At 37.5% G+C, this 22,826-nt stretch overlaps 2 protein-coding genes across 2 annotated transcripts; both read left to right on the top strand.

Moving 5' to 3' along the window:
- Window positions 1-955: 955 nt before the first annotated feature.
- On the top strand, window positions 956-11,831 carry LOC132599365 (transcriptional elongation regulator MINIYO). Its single transcript, XM_060312701.1, has 10 exons — window positions 956-1,293; window positions 2,287-3,151; window positions 4,477-4,595; window positions 4,683-4,867; window positions 5,759-5,864; window positions 5,939-6,196; window positions 6,308-6,496; window positions 6,603-8,741; window positions 10,164-10,373; window positions 11,482-11,831. Exons 1-10 carry the CDS (start codon window positions 1,090-1,092, stop codon window positions 11,689-11,691), a joined length of 4,485 nt encoding a protein of 1,494 aa, XP_060168684.1. The 5' UTR covers window positions 956-1,089; the 3' UTR covers window positions 11,692-11,831.
- A 3,158-nt stretch (window positions 11,832-14,989) lies between these two features.
- LOC132599364 (acetylserotonin O-methyltransferase-like) lies at window positions 14,990-17,898 on the top strand. Its single transcript, XM_060312700.1, has 3 exons — window positions 14,990-15,784; window positions 16,349-16,701; window positions 17,482-17,898. The coding sequence occupies exons 1-3, from the start codon at window positions 15,361-15,363 to the stop codon at window positions 17,782-17,784; spliced, it is 1,080 nt and encodes a 359-aa protein (XP_060168683.1). The 5' UTR covers window positions 14,990-15,360; the 3' UTR covers window positions 17,785-17,898.
- The last annotated feature ends 4,928 nt before the right edge of the window (window positions 17,899-22,826 follow it).

The raw sequence follows: 22,826 nt of genomic DNA, 5'->3' as shown, positions 1-22,826 counted from the left end.
ACAAAGATAAGTGAAATTGTACGTTACCAAAACATCATATTAAGTTGGTACTACTTAACTACGGTAATTTAGTAAACACTTCTTACTTTCTAGCACAAACAAAAAACACCAGCTATATATGGACAGAATGGATTATTAAATTACCCTTTACATTATTTGTTATCTATACATTAGTAAAATTTAAACAATTATGGAGCCATATTATCGTTTTCAACTGGAGCTAGCATTTATTAGATCTTATTAATTACTATTGTCCCCACTTTAATTTATGTGACACTTTTTATTTCCCAAGAGGCAATTTCACTAAATTATGAAGCTAAATTGAATTAGATCAGCTTAATATTTTAAATTAAAATTTAGATATTAAAAAAATGCGAAAGATACTATAAATTGCAATATTAACTTAGAATTAATTTTTTTTTAAGCCTAAACTATATATGAAGAACTAGATTGATTCTTGACGTTCATTTAATGAATTTAATTTTTTCCCTTAATTTCGTCTAAAGTTAAGCTTAATTCACCACATTTAGCTAGCATAAACTCTTGTTACATGAAATATTATGAGTAAAATCAAAACTTAATAAATACCAAAAAATGTTAATACTTTTCAATTTATAATTTTCACCGAGTTGTATTATTTACATATTTTAAAAAATATTACTTTACATATGTCTAGTCGCTTGTGTCCCTTTGATATTTGATAATTTTTCTACCAAACTTCTTTCCTCATAAATAATTTTTTGTTAAAAAATTATCTAATTAGTTGACTAAAGAACATTAATAATAATAAAGACTTATCAGCAATACATGTTTAACGTGCCACTGAATTGTTAATTATACCGTAAGAAAATTTGCAATAAATTGTACTTTTTTAAATTAAAATATTACTATTATTATTGTAGCAATAACACAATAAGTCCCCCCCTTTTTTTTTTTTTCTTCTTTTTCTATACTTTCTTTGTTTCTCCCTTGGGACTTTGAGTGAAAACTTGGGTCTCTCTTTCTTTGCTTAAACCCCAATACCTGCAAAAACCCATTTGGGTACCTCCTTCAAGAACAATAATACTGTTTTTCCCAAATAGTGTATCAATGAAGAAGGTAGACCCCAAGAAACCCACAACTCAAAAGATATTTGGAAGTGTTATAAATGAAGATGATGCCTCTCACCTGGTTGGCGGCATAGTTGAAAAGGGTTTTACAGAACGAACATTAAAAATACCTACAACTTCCTTTTCTGCCCCTCGCCCTACTGTTCTTCCTTTTCCCGTTGCCCGTCACCGCGCTCATGGTCCAGTATGTTCTTTATTTCAATTGAAATTTGGCAAAGATTTGATCTTTATTGTCATTATATAAGAGTTGGTCAATCTTTATCCTCTGTATTGGTAGTAACAGCATTAACTAAGCCTCCATTACTACCCTGTTTCTGTATTTTAATTCAATCTCAGGCCAATGTTATACAATATAAGAAATAGAAAAGACTAGAACTTCTTTATATTTTCTACTTGCATTAGAATCTCAAATAGGGCTAAAAGACGCTTAGAAAGCTAGACCTAAAGTAAATGTACTAACAATCCCTATGTAAAGCTAAGAGAGATACAAAGATGGACTGACAAAGGAATAGTATTAGACATTGAGGGTGTGTTTGGTACGGACCAATTTTTTCATGTTTGGTTGGTCAAATTTTTTGAAAAATAGTTTCTCTAGGAAAACACGTTCCTTAAAATGAGGAAAATGACTTTCCTTGTGGAAGTATGGAAAACAAGTACCTATGGAAAACAAGTACCTATGGAAAACAAGTACCGCAAGTGGCATTCCATATTGATTGTATCCTCCCCACCTTCCAACACACCTCATCTTCACCCCCACCTCCCATAGTATTTGTCTAGATCATATACAAATGCTTTTAGGATAATATCTATTTATGTACCGAACACAAGAAAATAAGTATGAAACCCACTTATTTCCCTAGAAAACATTTTTCCAAGAAATTTTTTTCCTTCATACGGACCACACCCTCAGTGTGTTATATACTCATATGCATTAATAGAAGAATATGTTCTTTCTTTTCTGGCTGTGAGGAATATGCTTTTGTTTTGGCACATTCTAGTATAAGGTAACCTTCTTTCTTTTTTAGGTCTATATTTGTGATGTTATGGATCCGTGTGAACACATAGGTTGAAAACTACTTTTTTGAAAGTCTTATGTGTAGAAGGAACCATGAACCTTTTGGTTATCGGGGTGTTTTGCTACTTGCATTAATGTGCCTCTCTCTCCATATTTGTATAGCATTGGGCCCCAAAGTTTGGAGATGTTCGTGGTAAAAATGATCACGATGGTGAAGAGAATGAGGAAGGAGATGAAGATTTCACTGGGATGGACCAGATTGGAGCTTTTGCTAAGCCCGTGGAAAGAAAAGAGAATAAAGGGCTGGATTTTAGTCGGTGGCGGGAGATAGTGGCTAGTGATAATAGTTCTGTACCATACAAGAGGGAAGAAAGTGCTCACAAGTTGAAGTCAACATCAAATGAGCGAAAGGCTGTTGCAGAAGTATCTCGGAACAAAAACAACTCAAATGAACGCACTCCAGATAAATATGGAAAGGGTGCTACTTTATCCGCAGACGGTGATGCCAAATCTCAGGATGTCAGCATGGAGGATAGGCATCCTACCTTACAGGTTAACACTCAGACACATAACATTTTTGCAAACAAAACCGATGCTAGGTTTGACTCCCAGGAAGCGGAAGGAAGGCAGAATGCCAGCAGTCTTGAGAGTGAAATAGATGCTGAGAATCGAGCTCAACTAGCGAGAATGTCAGCTGATGAAATTGCTGAAGCACAGGCTGAATTAATGGCAAAACTTAATCCTGCAGTGATGGAAGCACTGAAGAGAAAAGGCCAAGAGAAGTTGAAAAGAGGAAAATCTAGTAAATCTGGTTCTCATCAAAGTGGCGAAAAGGGTAGTTTGCTGGATCAGATGAAAAATGCAACCTCACAGGGCACACGGAGAAATGTGGAAGATGATACTCCAAAGTCGAGTGCAAGTACGGGTGTATGGGATGAGTGGAGTAAAAGAGTTGAGAGTGTCCGAGAATTAAGTTTTTCTTTGGATGGCAATATTCTGAAGAGCAAATTTGATGTCCCAAAAAGTGGTAAGCATAAATTTGTTTATACCTTCAAAGCTAATATTATCTGGCACTGCAGGTTCGTTTTTTATCTTTCCTTCTAGTGTATGATTCATCTGAGCAAGAAATAAATTTACCAAGCATCATATTCATCATAATTCATATGATGGATACCACTTTGTTGTAGTGGTATTTTAGCATTTTTTTTTTGGGCAAAAGCTCTTTCTTTGTACTATTGGAGAATTTCAAAGGAGTTTCATTTTCCAGATCAATTTTTTCTGCTTCCATTGCTTGCGAAGGGTCAAATATATTTTTTTTCGCAGGAATTCTTTTCCAGTTTAACATGTCTCATTCAGACTGATTTTATGGGGGATCGGACACACCTTAATTTCTTAGATACTGTAGAATGTGATGGGTATCTGCATTTATTTGAGACCTGCCAGGTTTCAACCGATGTTTTTGCTCGAGGGAGGACAGTGTTGCTCTGTCGAAGCTAAGAACCGACCCTGTGTATATTGACCCTAACTATAGACATGTATCGACGAAAAAAAAAGAAAAGAATTTCTGATGCCTATTTCCAGACTGGAAATTAAGAACTGACCTACCCTTGTTGGCAAATATTGGACCTCTATATTTATGTACATAGTGTTTGTGACACCATTGTCTTTTTAAAAAAATGTAGATAATGTTGCCTCGTAGGTGTCTTGGTTGCAGCACATGCTGTCCTAGTTAAGATCTTCTGAGTTGGGCTCACCAAAGGCTTCCTTCCGTAACTGGCCGTGCTAGGGAACTTGAATGTTTTTACTTCTCTTGTGTATAGCTCCGTATAACTGGCTTAGCTTTAGTGGACCTACCAAAGTTCCTAGCTGCTTAGTCATGAGCCCACAACTTCCCTCTGGCCTCATCAAAACATCAAGGTTTCTTGCTCGATGGTGCGCTGTCATATTTTCCAGCTCCAGTAACCTCTCTCGTGGAAACAGCCTCTTGCAGAAATGCAGGGTAAAGCTGCGTACAATAGATCCTTGTGGTCCGTCCCTTCCCCGGACCCGCGCATAGCGGGAGCTTTGTGCACCGGGCTGCCAGTAACCTCTCTTTTGTCTCTTTGTAGATTAGGTCTTTTCCCTCCCTGAGCACTGCTCCCAGTCTCATTTTTTCATATCCATTTAACAATCTGGGCATCAAGTGGGTTGATAATACGACATAATATCTGCTTATTCTACTAACTTAATAGGCGATGCTCTATATCAACTTCCTTTAGATTTGTAGAGTGCCTCTCGTGTTATTATGTATCTCTATGTTGTGTCTCACCTGATTCGGCATTTTCTGAATAAAGTTTTTGAATTTTGTTGCAGGTAATATATCAACTTATGCCGAGCAAAATCTTTCCGAGCGTGACTATCTACGAACTGAAGGTGATCCTGGCGCGGCTGGTTACACCATCAAAGAAGCAGTTGCTCTTGCCAGAAGTATGGTTAGTATATTTAATTTTGAATCCGTTGGATGGTTAATATCATGCTTTTTTGTGTCTGTTTAAAGTACTTGAACTCCTTGTCTACAGGTACCTGGACAACGGACATTTGCATTCCATCTTATTGCATCTGTGCTTGATAGAGCAATACACAATATTTACCAGAGTCAGCTGGGGTGTATCTTAAGGTCGCAGGACAGACATGGATTTAATGACTGGGAGGCCATTTGGGCTTTTACACTAGGCCCAGAACCCGAGCTTGCTCTATTGTTGAGGTAGATTTAAGTGCTTCCTCTTTATTTTTCTTGCCCTCCTCTTCCTCGTGATATGTTAAATAATGACTTGTCTATGAGATAGTGCCATGTTTGTTCATTTCGGTGAAATAGATATTACCTCCTTCCCCCCCCCCCCCCCCCCCCCCCCCCAAAATAGTTGTCCTTCTAGATGTAATCCTTTTTTTTTTTGGTTATAGACATTAGTGATATTGCATTTATGTTGTCCATGCATTGCCAATTATTCATCATTTTCTCCAATTGTCCGCAATCTTCCTTGTTGTCAGATTTCGTTTCACTTGTTTCTTTTGCCTCCACTTGGAATAAGAATAGGAAGGCTGTTGTGTTACCTGTTTAGAAGGCAAAAACATCAAACAAAGTGTTTAGTCTTTTTTCGTATCGGAAAGGTAAAAACCATTGGGTAATTGATTTTGTTGACTTCTCAAAGTTATTTGAAAAATGACTAGAAAAGAATATAGTTGGTGAACCTCCATGTAAAGAATCTCAGTTTCTGCAGTACATAGATTCCTCTCCCCACCCCACCCCACCCCCGTTCTTTTGGATTTCTGCGTGCCTTCGTATAGAATCTCAGAACCAACTAGCCCTTTGAAAAATATGGAACCCAGAACAATTGTAGTTTGTTTCAAGGAAATTGCATTTGCCCTATTTGTAATTATTCACATTATAGTTAAAGGATATGGACTAGGACTAGTTGGGTCACGGATGACAGCACTTCGATCTGAATATAATGTTCACTCGTGTTACGTTAGGATTCCTGGAAATAGTGAACTTTACTATGCATGGAACAAGATCAATTTTCTTTGAGGCAACAATCGTTTGTATTCTTTCTTACTCTAAGGAAGTGTTTGATTAAAAAGCATTTTTTACTTGTAGGATGTATCTGGATGACAACCATAATTCCGTAATTCTGGCTTGTGCTAGAGCCATTCAGTGTGCTCTTACCTATGAGATCAATGAGGAATTTTTTGAAATCGTGGAGGTAAGACTGAATTTTAGCCTCTATGAACTGTGCATTGGGAGATGGTTTATTCTTGACCTCTGTGTTTTTATCAGAGGATACCTACTCTCCAGAGGGATGCACCTACTGCTCCTATCTTTAGAAGTCGACCAGAGATCGAAGATGGTTTTCTCCATGGCGGTTTCTGGAAATACAATGCAAAACCTTCCAATATACTTCCTTTTACCCGGGATTCTCTGGGCAATGGCGAAAGTGAACCCACTATTCAGGATGATGTTGTTGTTGCTGGCCAAGATATAGCTGCAGGATTGATTAGGATGGGGATCCTTCAAAGGATTCAGTATCTCTTTGAGGTGTGTTTCTTCTGATGGACTCACGCTTCTTTTTCATTCTGGCTTGTGAAATCTGACTCATAAATGCCAACTGCGAACTGTAGCATGACATGTCATCTTTCTTTATGCCAGACTGAGCCTTCAGCAGCATTGGAAGAATGCCTGATTTCCATATTAATTGGGATAGCTAGGCATTCACAATCATGTGCAGCTGCAATTATGGAGTGTCAACAGCTTGTTCAAACGATCATTGACAGATTCACTAGTAAAGAGCAAATGGAGATTAGTACCTCAAAAATCAAGTCAGTTACACTCCTGAAAGTAAGCATGAAGAATCCATGCTTGAAACATTTGTGCCTGAAATAAATCTTTATCCAAATTTTATGTTGATTCCAACGTTTAAATTTTGTTCCTTAATACGTGACAGATTTTGGCTCGATTTGACAAGAAGAACTGCCTAGAATTTATCAAGACTGGAATAGTTCAAAAGGTGACATGGCACTTGTATCGGTATACCTCTTTTGACCAATGGGTGAAGTCTACAAATGAGGCTTGTAAGCTTTCATCAGCTCTTCTGGTTGAACAGTTACGGTTGTGGAAGGTCTGCGTGCAACATGGATATTGTGCGTCATATTTTTCTGATCTATTTCCTGCCTTATGCATTTGGTTGAATGTGCCTGCATTTGGAAAGCTGACTGAGAACAATGTCCTCAGCGAATATGCCGCCATTGCCAAGGAAGCATACCTTGTACTGGGTGCCTTAACTAGAAGACTGCCCAATTTTTATTCCCACATGCAACAAATGGATGAAGGTACTACAGAAGAAGCAGAAAACTGGTGTTGGGCCCAGGTTGGTCCCATGATTGATTCCGCGCTAGAGTCGATTAGGATAAAGGAGATGCCACTCCTATCTCGTCTATTTGAGTGGCAAAATGAGGAGAAATTGAACGGTGATATGCAGGATTCAGCAATTTCTCCCTTGCTGTGGTTGATATCTTCAATTATGGACATGCTTTCTGCAGTGCTTGAAGCTGTAATCCCAGAAAATAATGCGGAGTTGTGCCATGGGAGTCTTCCATGGCTGCCAGATTTTGTCCCTAAGATTGGACTAGAAATTTTAGAAAATGGACTTATGAGTTCTGATGGTGTTGCTGGCAGCGGCTCGTTCGTTGAGTGTTTGTGTTATTTGAGAAAAATAAATCAACAAGAAACATCAATAGCATCCAGTAGTTGCCTTCAGGGATTGTTGCGAGTTGTTTGGTGTGTTGATAAGATGATCTCACTAGCTAACAATGAACCTCGGAATCTATTGGAATACCAAAGTTTCACAAGAGAGGAAGAAACTCTTGCTGCTGGGATTCTCCACTCCTCTCTGCCTGAGTTAACAACTTTGATGACAAGTTTAATGGAATCAAATGGTTCCGAATGGCGTCATATGCAATCAATTGAGACGTTTGGTAGAGGTGGTCCAGCACCGGGAATTGGTGTAGGCTGGGGTGCCCCTGGTGGTGGATTTTGGTCTAAAAAACTTTTATCAGCTCAAGTAGATGCACGATTGTTCATTTACTTGCTTGATGTTTTTCCCATTGTATCTGTCAAAGATCAGTTTACAACTGAAGGGATGAACTCTGTAATACAAAAAATAAATTCTGTCATGGGAGCGTGTTTATTGCTGGGGCCAATGGATAGTTATGCAGTAGATAAGCTGCTTGATTTCTTGTTTCAAGTTCCCACTCTAAAGTACATTGATTTCAGTATCCGCCAATTTCTGAATCTTAATCAGGGTTTTCAAGAAGAGGACTATGTACTGTTAAGTGATGTCTTAGCTTCTCACTTCAAGAAGAAATGGTTGTCTGCAAAACAGAAGCGTAAATCTGCTGCTGGAGATGAGAAAGTATTACATAAGAATTCTAAAAAAAGAAGTGTTTTATTGGACACAATTCCCGAGGAAGTTTCTGAATCTAAATGTTTGGTGGCTGAGTGGGCTCACCAAAGATTGCCTCTTCCTTTGCATTGGTGTCTCAGTCCACTTTCAGTGCTTTGTTCTTCCAGTCATGAGTCTCTGGATTTTATTAAAGTTGCAAAAGGTGGACTCTTCTTTCTCTTAGGGATTGAACTAATGTCCACAACCCTTCCTGCTGAGTCGCATACACCAGTTCGAAATGTGCCTATAGTATGGAAATTGCACGCGTTGTCTGCGACTTTACTTTCCGGAATGGGCATTTTTGAGGAGGACAATAGCAGGGATCTCTACAAAGCTTTGCAAGATGTCTATGGACAGCTCCTTGATAAGGAAGAAAAAGTTGATGCAAAGAAGCTGAAATTTAAGACGGACATACATGAGAACTACTCCACATTCATTGACAATCTGGTAGAGCAATTTGCTGCTGTTTCTTATGGTGACATGATATTTGGTCGTCAAGTAGGAGTCTATCTGCATCAATTTGTTGAAGCTCCTGTAAGGCTTGCTGCATGGAATGCACTGTCCAATGCTTGTGCTCTCGAGCTTTTGCCTCCTTTGGAGAAGTGCATTGCTGCAACTTGTGGATATCTTGAACCTGTTGAGGTATTTTCCTTACAAAACACTATCAGCAATTACATTTAACACTTGACAATCACATTAATTATTAAGCTGTCCTTTTAGGGTGTGTTTTGTACAAAGGAAAATGTTCTCCGTGAAAATTGTTTTTCGTGAAACTGTTTTTTGGAAATAAGTGATTTCTAGTGTTTGGTAAGTAAGCAAAAATATTTTCCCCAGAGCATTTATATGTAATCTAGCAAAACACTATGGGGGTGGGATGGAATGGGGAGTGGGGGTGTGGGATGGTCAGGGGGTGTGGGATGGTCAAGGGGTGGGGGTTGGGGCGTGGGGTGGGTGGGGAAGAGACAATGAACTAATGTCAATTATGGAACTTGTTTTCCCTACTTCCATTTATGGAAGTCATTTTCCTCATTTTTAAGGAACTTGTTTTCCGAGCAAACGTTTTCCAAAATATCTTGACCAATCAAACACACTTGAGCCCGTTTGGATTGGCTTATAAGTTGCTTATAAGCTGTTTTCAGCTTTTTTGAGTGTTTGGCTGGCCAGCTTAAAGTCATTTTGTGCTTAAAATAAGCTCAAAAAAATAATTGGGCCCATTTGACTTAACTTATCTAAAGCAGCTTATAAGCTGAAAACAGCTTATAAGCCAAAAAAAATAAGTTAGACTACCCCAACTTATTTTTTTTAGCTTATAAGCTGTTTGCAGCTTATAGACATAAGCCCATCCAAACAGCCTCTTAGTGTAGTGAAAGCTATATAATTTCCTTTTTCTGTTCTATGGATGTTTGTTGATTACACATATCTTCCAAGTAATCTAGAGTTTCATGTTGACTATTGGGTAAACCAGGATTCTGGAAAGGCGCTCCATACAGGAAAATTTGTTTTCTGTTTAAGGATATTAGTATAATTTCGTCTTGATCCAGAAACAATGGGATATCCAATACTAGATTCTGAAACGAGAAGGAAATGGGAAAGAGAGACACAGTAAAAGGGAAGGGAAAGGAAAAATGATGTTTGGGGGGAGGGACTGCTTTTGGCCATGTCACAGCTATAAAAATAACGTTTATGGTTTGGATGGTTAATAAGGGTAGCACAAGATTTCTAGTACTTGTGTTAGATGTCCAGGATGGCCTCATATATAAATCGAGATCGTAATTAATCTTGTTTATTATCCTCCCGCGCGCAAGACTCGGACACCTGAGAGCAAGGCAGTATTGCAACAAAAAGTTACAAGGTAAAAAGGAAGGTTATTGGAAATATGATGATAACTGTGGCATTACTAAACGTTATTTGGGAAAGAGTGAATCGAGAGGCTGGTTGATTTGTGTTTTTGAATATTTATAGGAAGGTCAAGTCGAGTTGAGGAAAGCTCTAACAAAATGTCTGCTTTAAACGAAGAATTAATTATACTTTGCTTACTTGTGGATTATTAATTATTTGATGCAGGATGATGAGAGGATGTTAGAAGCTTACTGTAAATCATGGGTATCAGGAGCTCTAGACAAAGCAGCACGTAGAGGATCTGCTTCGTTCACTTTGGCGTTGCACCATATGTCTTCATTTATTTTCCAGACTTGCTCTGGGAACATGCTTCCTTTGCGAAACAAGCTTGTTAAATCTCTTCTACGAGACTACTCCCGTAAGAAGCAACATGAGGTATGCAAATTACTGAAAATTTGTAATAACTGCTTATTAATCCCTTATTTTGTTGTAAAAGGCTCATCTTGAGGTGTGCCTTAAGAAATTCCCGCCAACCAATAATTTGTTTTTGCTTATATTTACAAGTTAGGTTAATTTCTAAAGCTTATGGCCTCTATCTTGTAGAGGACATCGCTAACAGATAGATATAGCCGGGGGAAAAAATACCACTAATCATTAAGGAAGCATTTTGGACGCGTACATTATGATTAGGAAATGGAAATTAGAAATCTAAATTAAGCAAACTTATTCATCTTCATTTTAAAAACTTAAATGCTCTCACTGTATTTGATTCAGAATTTGCTTTTTTCTTCACTGAGTCATTATCTTTTTTCTTCATTTTGAGTCATTATTCACTAATGCTCGTGCTTCAATTAGCTTTGTCAGTAAGCCTAGATAGAACTCAACACTTTCATGTCTTTTCGCATTTAATGATGCTCCCTTTTACTGATTTAATTTACCCCTTCAGAAATTTGTTGTCATGCACATTAACAATGAAGTCGAGCAAAGGATTATGAAATCTGCAATTCTATTGCCATGTTTGCTTTCTTTCCATGACTGCACTATGTAACCTGGTAGCTTGAGTAAAACAATTGACGGTCTCATATAGGGGTGGAAAATTAGCCCATGAAAACATAACCTTGAACCCGCCGATTTATTGGCTTAACCCATTTTGACCCTCCAATTCAGCCCATCTAAAAATTGGGCTGATATGCCGCCCAAATTGACCTATGAGAAACTTTGTCAAAATATTTTCAAAAGTACATCTTTATTCATTTGATATGTTATATATAGTCATAATAAAGGGACAAAAAATTTATTAGGTACTTAAAACTTATTATAAAAGAAAACAAAGAACTTAAATCTTACGAAGAATTAGGCATGTTGGATTATGACCCGCTTTTTAGCCCAAGTAACTCAGCCCATTTTGACCTGCCCAGATTCAGCTAAACCCGCCCACATGACACCCCTAGTTTCAGAGATATAGTGTTTCTCCGGAAGTGCTGTTCCTGGTTCTGTGATTCTATTTTGAGATCTCATTCATACTTGTTTTATCCAACTACAGGTCCTTTTCATTAACTTACTCGAGTACCAAAGGCCGGATACCAGATCTGAGCCCTCACCCTCCCTGAAGGAAGGTATGCCTCTTCACAGTCGAGATGTGGTAAATAGACTACAGATTTTGAAAGAAGCTTGTGAAGGAAATTCCTCATTGTTGAGTGAGGTTGAGAAGGTCAGCTCAGTATTTAGTAGGAAACAGCATGTGGACAGCTAAAATAATCTACATGGTGGGATCTTATACTGCCAGATTTGTATATATGAACTTATTTGATGATAGGAGATTAACTCTCTGTACATCTTCCTTTAATTTTTATTATATATAAGTGAAAAGCAAATGAAAACTTGGAGCAAAAAGTGAATGAGGTCGTATCGCGGTATCCCCCCAATTATTTTGTTTTGAGGTTAGGATCTCGTTGTGATGTCACTCCTTTTTTTTTTTTTTTTCCTTTCTTTGAACGTGTTTTCTTTTCCTTGATTTTCTTAACTATCTTCTATAGTAGGTTTTTCATTGTCCCATAAAAAATGATTTCATCATTTTGAATTTCAAAATTCAATATAGATGAATATATACACCGTATGTCTCTCCAAAAATATTTATTCCTGAAAGAGCTCACTGGAAGTGGACAGAAACTGTGATTGTAGGATCACAACTGCCACCACTCATGAAAATTATGACTTCAGTGTGACTATCTTTATTCTGTTTTTTTTTTTTTTTTTTGAAAAAACGTTTTTCTCTTTTTTATTTCAATATTTGGTGGCTCTTTATCTACATACTCCTTTGATGATGTAGGAAAAGCAGGTACAAGGTTGGTCTATTTATTCAGTAGGCACTTAATTTTTTTTTTTTTTAAAACGTGATCAGACATCGTAAATTTAACTTTTTTATATAATAGTCGTATGTTAGCTTTGTAACCGTTCAAGTATCAAGACTCCATTTGAGAGTTTCCAGTATACCGAAGTTGAGAAACTTTAATAAATTCATATGCAACAAGTGGAATAGTCGTACTAGGAGCCTGTTTGGATGGGCTTATGCCTATAAGCTGCAAACAGCTTATAAGCTAAAAAAAATAAGTTGGGTAGTCTAACTTATTTTTTTTTAGCTTATAAGCTGTTTTCAGCTTAAAAGCTGTTTTAGATAAGCTAAGTTAAATGGACCCAATTATTTTTTACAAAATGACTTTAAGCTGCCCAGCCAAACACTCAAAAAAGCTGAAAACAGCTTATAAGCAACTTATAAGCCAATCCAAACGGGCTCTAGATTTAGTAGACTCAGTTGTAAACTTGGAATTCTTCTAATAAGATCTATCAAAGAAGTACATTTTGTCGGATTATGCAGGAAGATATGGTGGCCAGATTTTTCTTTTTTTTTTTTTACACAAAAGAAAGTTTTGTACATCTAACTTGTCTAATCTGTTGTTAAAGGCTCGTCTGAGACGCATTTAAGCCTTGGTAAGGTCCAGGTTGAATGTTTTGCCTCCCTTTATATGCGTTCTTCTAGATGAATATATGAGTTTTTATGCTTCATTCTGGTTGAATTTTTTCTTAGGTTGAAATTTTTAGGGTCTGTACAGTAGAATATTGCAATTTGACATATTTGTTCGAACACTTTACGAAGGTATGTTAAAAATTGCACTCGTTGGCACCCATATTGTAGTGATTACTAACTTTTTTAAAGCAAACAAAATCTTTTTTAATATTGAAGATTTTATAAAGAGAAAACTAAAACGTGAAAATAAAAAATAAAATGATCAATTGAAGTGATTGGATATGAAAACTTACTAACTTTTTTAAAGCAAACAAAATCTTTTTTACTATTGAAGATTTTATAAAGAGAAAACTAAAACGTGAAAATAAAAAATAAAATGATCAATTGAAGTGATTGGATATGAAAACTTACTAACTTTTTTAAAGCAAACAAAATCTTTTTTACTATTGAAAATTTTATAAAGAGAAAAACTAAAACGTGAAAATAAAAAATAAAATGATCAATTGAAGTCATTTCTGAGTGGATGACAAAAGTTATTTATGAGTGGATGATTATATAAATCGAATGAAATATGTGATTGTAAGTGGATAATTAAATTAAAGTCGAATGTGAATAATTTAGGATTAATGACGCATATATAGTTGTTTGATTATATGAATTAACTTGATTATGGCCACTTAATGCTATTGCTATTTTCTTGATTCTCCAAGTGCATCGTGATTCTTCATATATCTGTCTCCATCAATTCATTTCCAAGTTCCGACCAACTTGATCTTTTGCAATCTTTCCCACGTGATATGTAATCAATAAATTTTCATTAGTTGGTATCCCAGTGGGACCAATTTCATTTTTTTTTATTTCTTTTTACGTCTTGTTCGACTGGAAGATTAAAACACGTTATTTGAGGGCCAATATTCTGGGTGAGTGATCATCGAGGTTGCCCCGATATTGGACAGCAATGACTTGAAATTCTTTTTATTTTTTATTTTTGGGTAACTAACTATATTATTTACCAAGTCAAGACTTTACAAAGCAAATCTCAAAACTGTGCAGTACTTGGACAGAAGGCCCCAAGTCTGCAATTCCTGTTAGCTATGCAAAGGACCTGAAATTCTAATGCACGCAAGAAACACGTTAATGTTGTTTGCTTTATTTTTAACGTTATTATCAGATCAAGTTTGTTGTATGATCGAGTCACATATTATTGAATGTCAAAATTTAACCTTCAAGGCAAAAGGTTATAGATATCTTATAAAAATTGTGGACGGTAAGTACTCTTTCATCCTACAGAGGTCTTGTCTTCGAGCTCAGGGAATGAAGTCACCTTTAATAGAAAGTATTTTACCCTCAAAATAAGGCTTTACAATATGAATCTGAATTACTCGAAACGCATATGAGACACTAAATAAAAAGAAAAAAGGAACAAAACCCAAAACTAAGGCTTGTCACACATCTAAGATCTGGTTCCAAAGTAACAACTATTTACGTATGTGACTATTTTATCTATAAACTTAACCAATCACTTTTATGTTCTTGATATGTCTTCGACACACCCTTTCGTGTAGGCTTGATTCTTTTCCATGAGTCAATAGGGATGATACTGGAGCGAGATAGGGCAGGTTGAGACAGGAAAACTCTTAATGGGCAAGAGCAGGGGAATATTTAAATGGGGTGGCGTAGGACAGGGCAAACTTGTTTTTCGAAAAGATTAATGGGGTGGAGTGGGGTCACGCCGAGCGGGGCGGAGCAGAGCAGAGGAATATTTAAAAATGAGCTGGGGGAGGGCAAAACTTATTCTTTGAAATAATTTAATAGGGTGAGGTGGGGTAAGACTAAAACGCAGGATCTCTACTTGCTTTGCTATCTCATATTAAAATGTGTGACCATTTAATTAAAAAACTTAGGAGTCTTGAGTTATTTATTTTTTTTCGGAATAATTTTTCACTTTTTTTTTTTTTCAAAATTAGTGGTTGATTATAAAAGTTTCAAATCCAACTTGGAGTTGGATTCTAAATTTGGAAAAGTCTTCCAAACCTGTTTTCCAATTCCATCTTCTTAAATTTCAAATAAAGTGTTTTCTTCTCTCCTTCGTAGATATAAAACCAAACACAACTTCATTTTCAACTCCAACTTCATGAGTTCCAAATAAAATAAAAGATTATTTGAAATTTCTGGCTAAACACCTACTTAAGTTATCAAAGAGAACACAGTTTTATTTCTTAATTATGTTAAGAGAGAAACATCAACCATTTACTGAGGCTTTTTGTGAAAAAAAAAAACATCAACCATGGAGTACTTGTAGCTAGAGTAAGGTGTAATTCTATAAATAGCTGAATCACTTAATTAGGTTGAACCACTAAATAGCAAAATATTTTTATCCTTCTCAACAACTTTTATATGGCGGGAAAAACAAACGGAGTTGCAAGAATCCATGAAGGAGACCAAGTTGAGTCTCAAGCTCAAGAGGATATATGGAAGTGCATATTTGGTTTCACTGAAATGGCTGTAGCAAAATGTGCTATTGAATTGGGGATTTCTGATTTCTTGGAAACTCATCAAGAACCTATCACCTTAAACAAATTGTCCTCTGCACTAGGCTGTTCTGCTTCTTCCCTACATCGGATCATGAGGTTCTTGATAAACAGGGGAATATTCAAAGAGGTCTCTAATGGACATGGTGAAATGGGCTATGCCCAAACACCTGTTTCTCGTCTGCTGACGAGAAATGGAGGACATAGCATGGCTGCTCTTATCCTACTTGAAAGTAGCCCAGTCATGCTTGCCCCATGGCATTATCTCAGTGCCCGCGTTTTGGCAAAAGGTTGACAAATGATCGGGATGGGTCAGATTTGGGCAGTTCAAATTGGCAAAAATCAAATATAATCTAATCCGTTTAAACTTTACTTGGGTCAAATAACAAATCATGACTCAATCCGTCCAATCCAGTCTCATACTTTTTAAGAAAAATCTGAAAGCTAATACGTTATTCTTAACTTGTTACGTAAAGATGCATCAAATATCATGACATATCTGGGATTTGATCAGTTTGTATTTGGACTCGTTGGCTTATACAATTTGATCTGTCTTGACCCAAAGATAGCTTGATGAGTCATTTTTAATTCAATTTGTTGGGCTAAATTAGCAAACAAGTATTTTGCCACCTTCAATCTCATATAAAGTTTAAGTCGTTCAAGTGAGCATACTTACTTTATCTTATACTTTTCTAATGTTAGTGAGATTCGAACCCAGAATGGTTAACAATGATACTATATTTCTTTTTTACGGTTCTAATACAATATTGAACTACGTGATCATTTTATTTGAGAGATCAAGTTATTAAGAATGCACATATTTTTAACTACTTGATTATATTATATTTCTACAGGGAATACTGCAGCATTTAGTGCGGCTCATGGAAAGGATGTGTGGGAGTACGCGAAAACCAATCCACAGCATAGCAAGCTGATCAATGATGCTCTGGCGTGCCATGCACGGGTGACAATGCGTGCCGTTATCGATAATTGTATGGAGATATTCAAAGGGATAGAGTCATTAGTGGATGTTGGTGGAGGTAATGGAACAACTCTTGGTATGTTGGTGAAGGCATTTCCATGGATTAGTGGGATCAACTTTGATCTTCATCATGTTGTGTCTGTTGCTCCACATTGTCATGGTGTTGTACATGTTGAAGGGAATATGTTTGATTCTGTTCCCAAAGCTCACGCTGCTTTCCTCATGGTAAGTAGGGTAGACAAATTGAAGTATTTATCTTATATTTACTTCAGATATAAATTAAGAGAATCTTTGAATAAACTTATAATTAAGTTGATCAAATTGAATTATAAGCATTTTTTTTTGACTTATTAAATTTTAATATACATTCTAAGGGTTTATAAGCGAACGCTTATAAGTAAACATCAGCCAACAGTAGTAAGATGATCACTCAACTTACGACTTTTCAAAGATAACACACTTTCTGCTAAACTAAGGCTTTATGTGCTTTTCTGATCATTCTAATACTATGCCAAAATATAAAATATAAAAAATATTGTACCCCAACAAATTTTGTGTTCATAGTCTCATAAAATGAAAATCTATAATTTTTAGGAATAGAGACAAGGGGTGAGCATGGTGTGGTGATTGGCTGGTCGCTATAGTAATTTACAACTTATCTCTATTTTCGACAAAACGAGAAAAAATGAAAAAGAATATTAGAAATGAATGCAACTAAGTATTTCTAACTTTTATATGTTGGCCCTCGACCAAAACTATTTACATCCACTAGCCAATATACATAATATATACATATGAATGCAGCTAAGTATTTCTAACTTTTATATCTTGGCCCTCGGCTAAAACTATTTACATCCTCTAGCCAATATACATAATATATACATACTTTATGTGCTGACTCTCTTTTTGGGTGCAAAACTATTTATGTCAATTTCCCTTTAATTTGTGTACGCTCCTTATTTCTATTTAATTTTCGAGTTTTTTTTTGCTTGTGGTAAAAATCAGTCGGTCTTACATGACTGGAGTGATAAGGAATGCATTCAAATCTTGAAAAACTGCATAAAAGCTATTCCAAAAGACACTGGAAAGGTGATAATTGTGGAGGCAGTTCTTGAGGAAAAAAAGGGCAATGAAAAAGGGCTCAAGGATGTTGGTTTTATGCTAGATATGATAATGATGGCTCACACAACTAATGGAAAAGAAAGAACTGCAAAAGAATGGGCTCATATTCTGACTGCTGCTGGATTTAGTAGGCACTCTATTGTGGACATTCCTGCTATTGAATGTGTTATTCTGGCTTATCCTTGAATTGGATCTTCTCTTAAAATTTGTTTTTTTCTGTTTTTTGTGACTATTTCGGTTTAGGTTTGAGGTCATTGTTTGGTTAAATGTGGAATAATTTATTCAGTTGTTGTGTGTCAATCTGTCCAATTGCTTATTTCAAGTAATTATTTGAAATAATTATTTTTTGTTTAACCATCCGGTATCTGGTACTTACTGATTTGGAATCGCATCATGTGTGATTCATTACATGAGAAGTGCTCCCTATTAGGAATTCATCCATTTTCAAGTTTAGAATTCAAATTCCTTACTTAGTAATGGAGACTGGATATTCAAGCACGTCAAGAAAAGCGTACAAGGATCTTATAGGTATCTACCAACAAATCAAAGAAGTACAATATATGAACAAAATAACCTTGATAATATTTTCTACTCTTTCATGATAACAAATATTGAATGTTTGGCAAGTTTTACTTGTACTTTAATTATAAAACCATCCTTCCAAATTTAATGTGTTTCGTCTTTACAAACAAACACAATTTATACATGCAGTTGATTGAAACTTGTATCGTATATGTATAGGTGCACTCGTGCTATATTTTTTTTTTTTTTTTTTTTTTTGGTAATCAATGTGAATTTATTACCATAGACAAACAAAGATAATACACTTAAGGAGCACCTAGTATCACAGCCAACTGCATGAAGCTGTTGTGATTTCCTAGGCCTCAAGGCACTCGTGCTATATTAATAGGCTCAAACGAACTTGTCTTATGATTTATGGCAGTAACTACCCTAGTAACAAAGTAAGCTTTAATAATAGGACTAATAAAGATTGCCCCTGCTGGCACGGGCTTTGTATCTATTTCTTCTAATAAGATCTGGAGTATCAAAGAAGTACAATTTGTCCGACTATGCAGGAAAATATGGTGGCCAGATTTTTTGTTTTTGTTTTTTGTTTTTGACAAAAGACTTACAAGTAGGTAAATTTCATATCTCAAATTCTAGTTACTTTACAAAAGACAGATATGTACATCTAACTTGTCTAATCTATTGGTAAAGGCGCATTTAAGCCTTGATAAGGTCCAGGTTGAACGGTTTGCCTGTCTTTATATGCATGCATTCTTCAAGATATCTGGTTAATTTTTTGACGAATAGATGATATTTTATGCTTCATTCTGGTTGAATGTTTTCTTTGGTTGAAATTTTAGGGTCTGTGATCGTAGAAAATAGCAATTGTCATATTTGTTCGACATCTTACACTGGTATGTTAAAAAAATTAGTTGTACACTCGTTGGCACCCCATATTGTAGTGATTGGATATGAAAACTTACTAACTTTTTAAATGCAAACAAAATCTTTTTTACTATTGAAAATTTCATAAAGAGAAAACTAAAACGTGAAAATAAAAAAAAAATGATCAATTGAAGTCATTTCTGAGTGGATGACAAAAGTTATTTCTGTAGTGGATGATTATAAGAATCGAATGAAATACAATATGTGATTCTTAGTGGACGATTAAATTAAAGTTGTTTGTGACTAATTTGGGATTAATGACGCATATATAGTTGATTGATTACTTTGATTTAACTTGATTATGGACACTTAATGCTATTGCTATTTTCTTGATTCTCCAAGTGCATCGTAATTCTTCATTTAGATGTCTCCATCAATTCTTTCCCAAGTTCCGACCGACTTGATCTTTTGCAATCTTTCCCACATAATATATAATCGATAAATTTTCTTTGGTTGGTGTCCCAGTACGGACTAATTTCAGTTTTTTTTTCCTTTCCTGTTCGACTGGAAGGTGCCTGGTGACAAAACACGTTGATTGAGGTTGGGCTAATTTTCTGGGTGAGTGGTTGTTTACCCCAAATTTGGATAATCAATTAAATTTATGAGTGAGGTATAGGATATGTGGTTAAACTTTAATCTATTTTTGATTGAGAGAAAATGGAGTAGGATCAAATATGAATAATCTAAATAGTAATCGATGATTTACACTAAACGTATGTGCCAATATATTGAATATCGTTTGATTGAACAAATCTAAAGAACACAATAAATCCGAACAAAAATCAGATATTGAGAGGGAGAGATTTATATATTTTTTGCTATTACAAATGTTCTAGAACTCAAGAAGCCAACCCCTAAAAGTAGGGTAATGACCCCTATTTATAGTTTTTGCCTCATGGGCCTCATAAACATAAAACCCTTTTGAATAAAGAAAAACCCTAAAAGGATAAGGTTGGTCGTACGGTCTGACACCCGTACGATTGGCAGTACAATGTGGCAGAACGGTCTTGACGCGTGACAATTATGTAACGGATTACCCGGACCAACGACCACGATCAACCGGGCCATGGAGAAACCGGACCAAACAATGTCTTTCGCTTTTTTCGGTTCAAGCACCCCTTCGGTCCCGAAAGAAAGTCTTCATACTCGTGCTGGCTTCTTTCTTCCCTCGGTCTCCGGTCTTATCGGTTTAGCATATATCCGATTTTTACCGTATACAGATAGTCCCCACACTTTTCGGGCCGTAGTTTACCGGAGTAACGGGAAGTGGATGAATCAAAAAACCGGTGGTTTCATATGCTCGTTCTTATCTTTTCATTTTGGCGGGAACAGTTGCGTCACGTCCCTCCGTCATCAGCCACGTGTCTCACACCGGACGGTCAGCTCTGACAACCGCCGTAACGCACGTCATTTCAGGTCACTTCTCATTAATTATGGGACATGTGGCACTCCCCGGTTGGCTGGGATCTGCAACCGCCTCGATCCCATGTCTATATAATGTCTTCTTCCACTTCACTTTTTCATTTTACGATCCATTCTATTTCATCATCTTCAGTTCTTCATTTCACCTCTTCATTTCGTTTCTTCTAATCACCTTTCATCTCATATTTCTCATTGATTCATTTCTTTTATTACGTGAAATGAAACAACTTTGCCAACTTCTTCACTTAGCCATTTTTGTTGAGTGTGTTGCTGCTGCTTCTTCTTACTCTTTTGCCATTTCGAATTCTTTCTTGATTGTTTTCTCCCTCCTATTTTTTAACTTCTTTTTTGAATTCACCCAGTCTCCTTTTCCATATTTTCAAATGTCTGCTAACACCGAAACCACCTCCCATGATGTTCCCTCGGTTTCTTCTCAAGGAACCGAACCAACTTCTCAACCCAAGGGGAAGGTCACCTTCGAACCCACTGCCTTGGACATTGTACCGTCCAAACCTAACTACAACAAAGATTTCGAGGTCGAGAAATCTTCTCTGGTTTTCGATAGAGGGTTTGATGTAAGGTGGTACCCCTCGTCCATTACTGAGGACAAACGCGATTTAGTCCGGGCCGATTGCGGATGGGATAACCATCCGGTTCAAGTTTTCGCCCCCGCACCAGATGAGTCAGTCACCGACCATCGGGAGGGCTTCTTGTACGTTTATACTTATCCTTTCACCCTCAAGCTCGACCCCCCGATCGATCCGGTCATTTTAGATATGTGTCGGACTTACAACGTTACCCTGGCCCAGATTGGTCCGATTATTTGGAGGACCGTGGCCTGCCTCCGGCTGTTGGCCAATAATACGAAAAAGGAGTTCACGCTGGCCCGTTTCATACGGTTATACTCCCCGAGGTTGTTCCGGGGCGGTGTAATAAAACTCGCTAAGCGTAGCCGGAATCCGATTTTTTCAAAAATGGACGAAGACAGAGACCGGAGCTGGTTGGAGCGTTATGTCCGGGTGAGGACCAAGGACATTATTCCGGCCAGTTACATGCCCTTTTTGGAGCGGTGGAATGATAATCGTAAGTCCCAGTTCTTCTAATAATTACTTTTGAATGCTTTGTCAAACTCCAGTTCTTCCACATTCTCACTACTTGTCCTCTTATTTATACTAGCCGTGGGTTGGATACCTCCGGCTGTCCGGAACCTCAACGAATGGGTTACTGCTCTCCTCAGCCAACATACCCACGAAGCTCGGACATGGGGACTCCATTCTCATGGCCGATGGGTCGCCCGAAACCACGGTAATATTGCAGGTGATGCTTCTTCCGAAGAAACCCCCCTGCAAAGGACAAGAAGATCCGGGAAGGCACCTGACGCCGAAGCCGGTCAAAGAACTGAGCCAGTCCCCGAGACCGAAGTTCCAACGGCTTTTGTCCCATTTCCCAACTATGAGACTGCTGCAACTTCGGAGATCCCTACCTTTGCCGAAACTGCTGAGGCCGCTCCGAGTTCTCCAACTCCGGCTTCAAGTTCGGATGAGTTTGATGACATGTTCTCGGACACTCCTCCTGTTACCGGCGAAGCTGCTGGCTCCGGACATCTCCCGATCCCTCGAGCCACGAAGGCGGCTAGCCGGACCACCGAGACTGGAGCTAGGGATAGCCTGTGCGTGTCTTCCCGGCCCCAAGCGTGGAACCCAGGAGGAACAGATCGGCCGTAATCACCGTTCCCGAGGATTGTATCTTTTTGTCTCGCCTGGTGGGAGTAGCAAGCTACCTGAGGCTGCTCGTCTCGGACTCGGACAAATGGAAGATGAATGGAGTCCCCTGGCAGTGTCTCATTAACGAGGGCATGCACGCGGGCAATCGAGTATGTTTATCAGCCATCCTTTGCATAATTCATTGAGAATTTTAGTTTCTCGTTTATCCGAGTTTTAACTTGTTTCTTTTACAGAGTGTGATGCTTGTTAACGAAGTCTTCGTCCGTGCCAAGTAAGAGGTTGACGATCTCAAGGGCCAACTGGATACCCAAGGTCGAGAAACGGAGAAGTTTCAGCACCTTTTACGGGTGAAAGAGGATGAGCTGAACCGAGCAGTTACTCTTTCCAACCTCCAACCCGAGCTCGATGCGACGAAGGCCGAAAATCTTCGATTAAAGGATGAGCTGGCCGAGATGGTTGAAAATAACCGGCTTTTTGAAGCGGACAAAGTTGGCCTTAGCCAAGACAATGCTCGTTTTTCTTCAAGGCTTGGTGAGCTCGAAACTACCATCTCTCAACTCCGGGGGGAGCTGGATTCGGTTAAGTCTGATGCCACGAGCATGGCCGAAAGACATCGGCTGCTCGAATCTG

The sequence above is a fragment of the Lycium barbarum genome, chromosome 6, assembly GCF_019175385.1.
Source record: "Lycium barbarum isolate Lr01 chromosome 6, ASM1917538v2, whole genome shotgun sequence".
NCBI classification, from domain to species: domain Eukaryota; kingdom Viridiplantae; phylum Streptophyta; class Magnoliopsida; order Solanales; family Solanaceae; genus Lycium; species Lycium barbarum.
The sequence above is the reverse complement of the archived record's forward strand: the minus strand, read 5'-3'. Positions and strand labels throughout refer to the sequence as shown.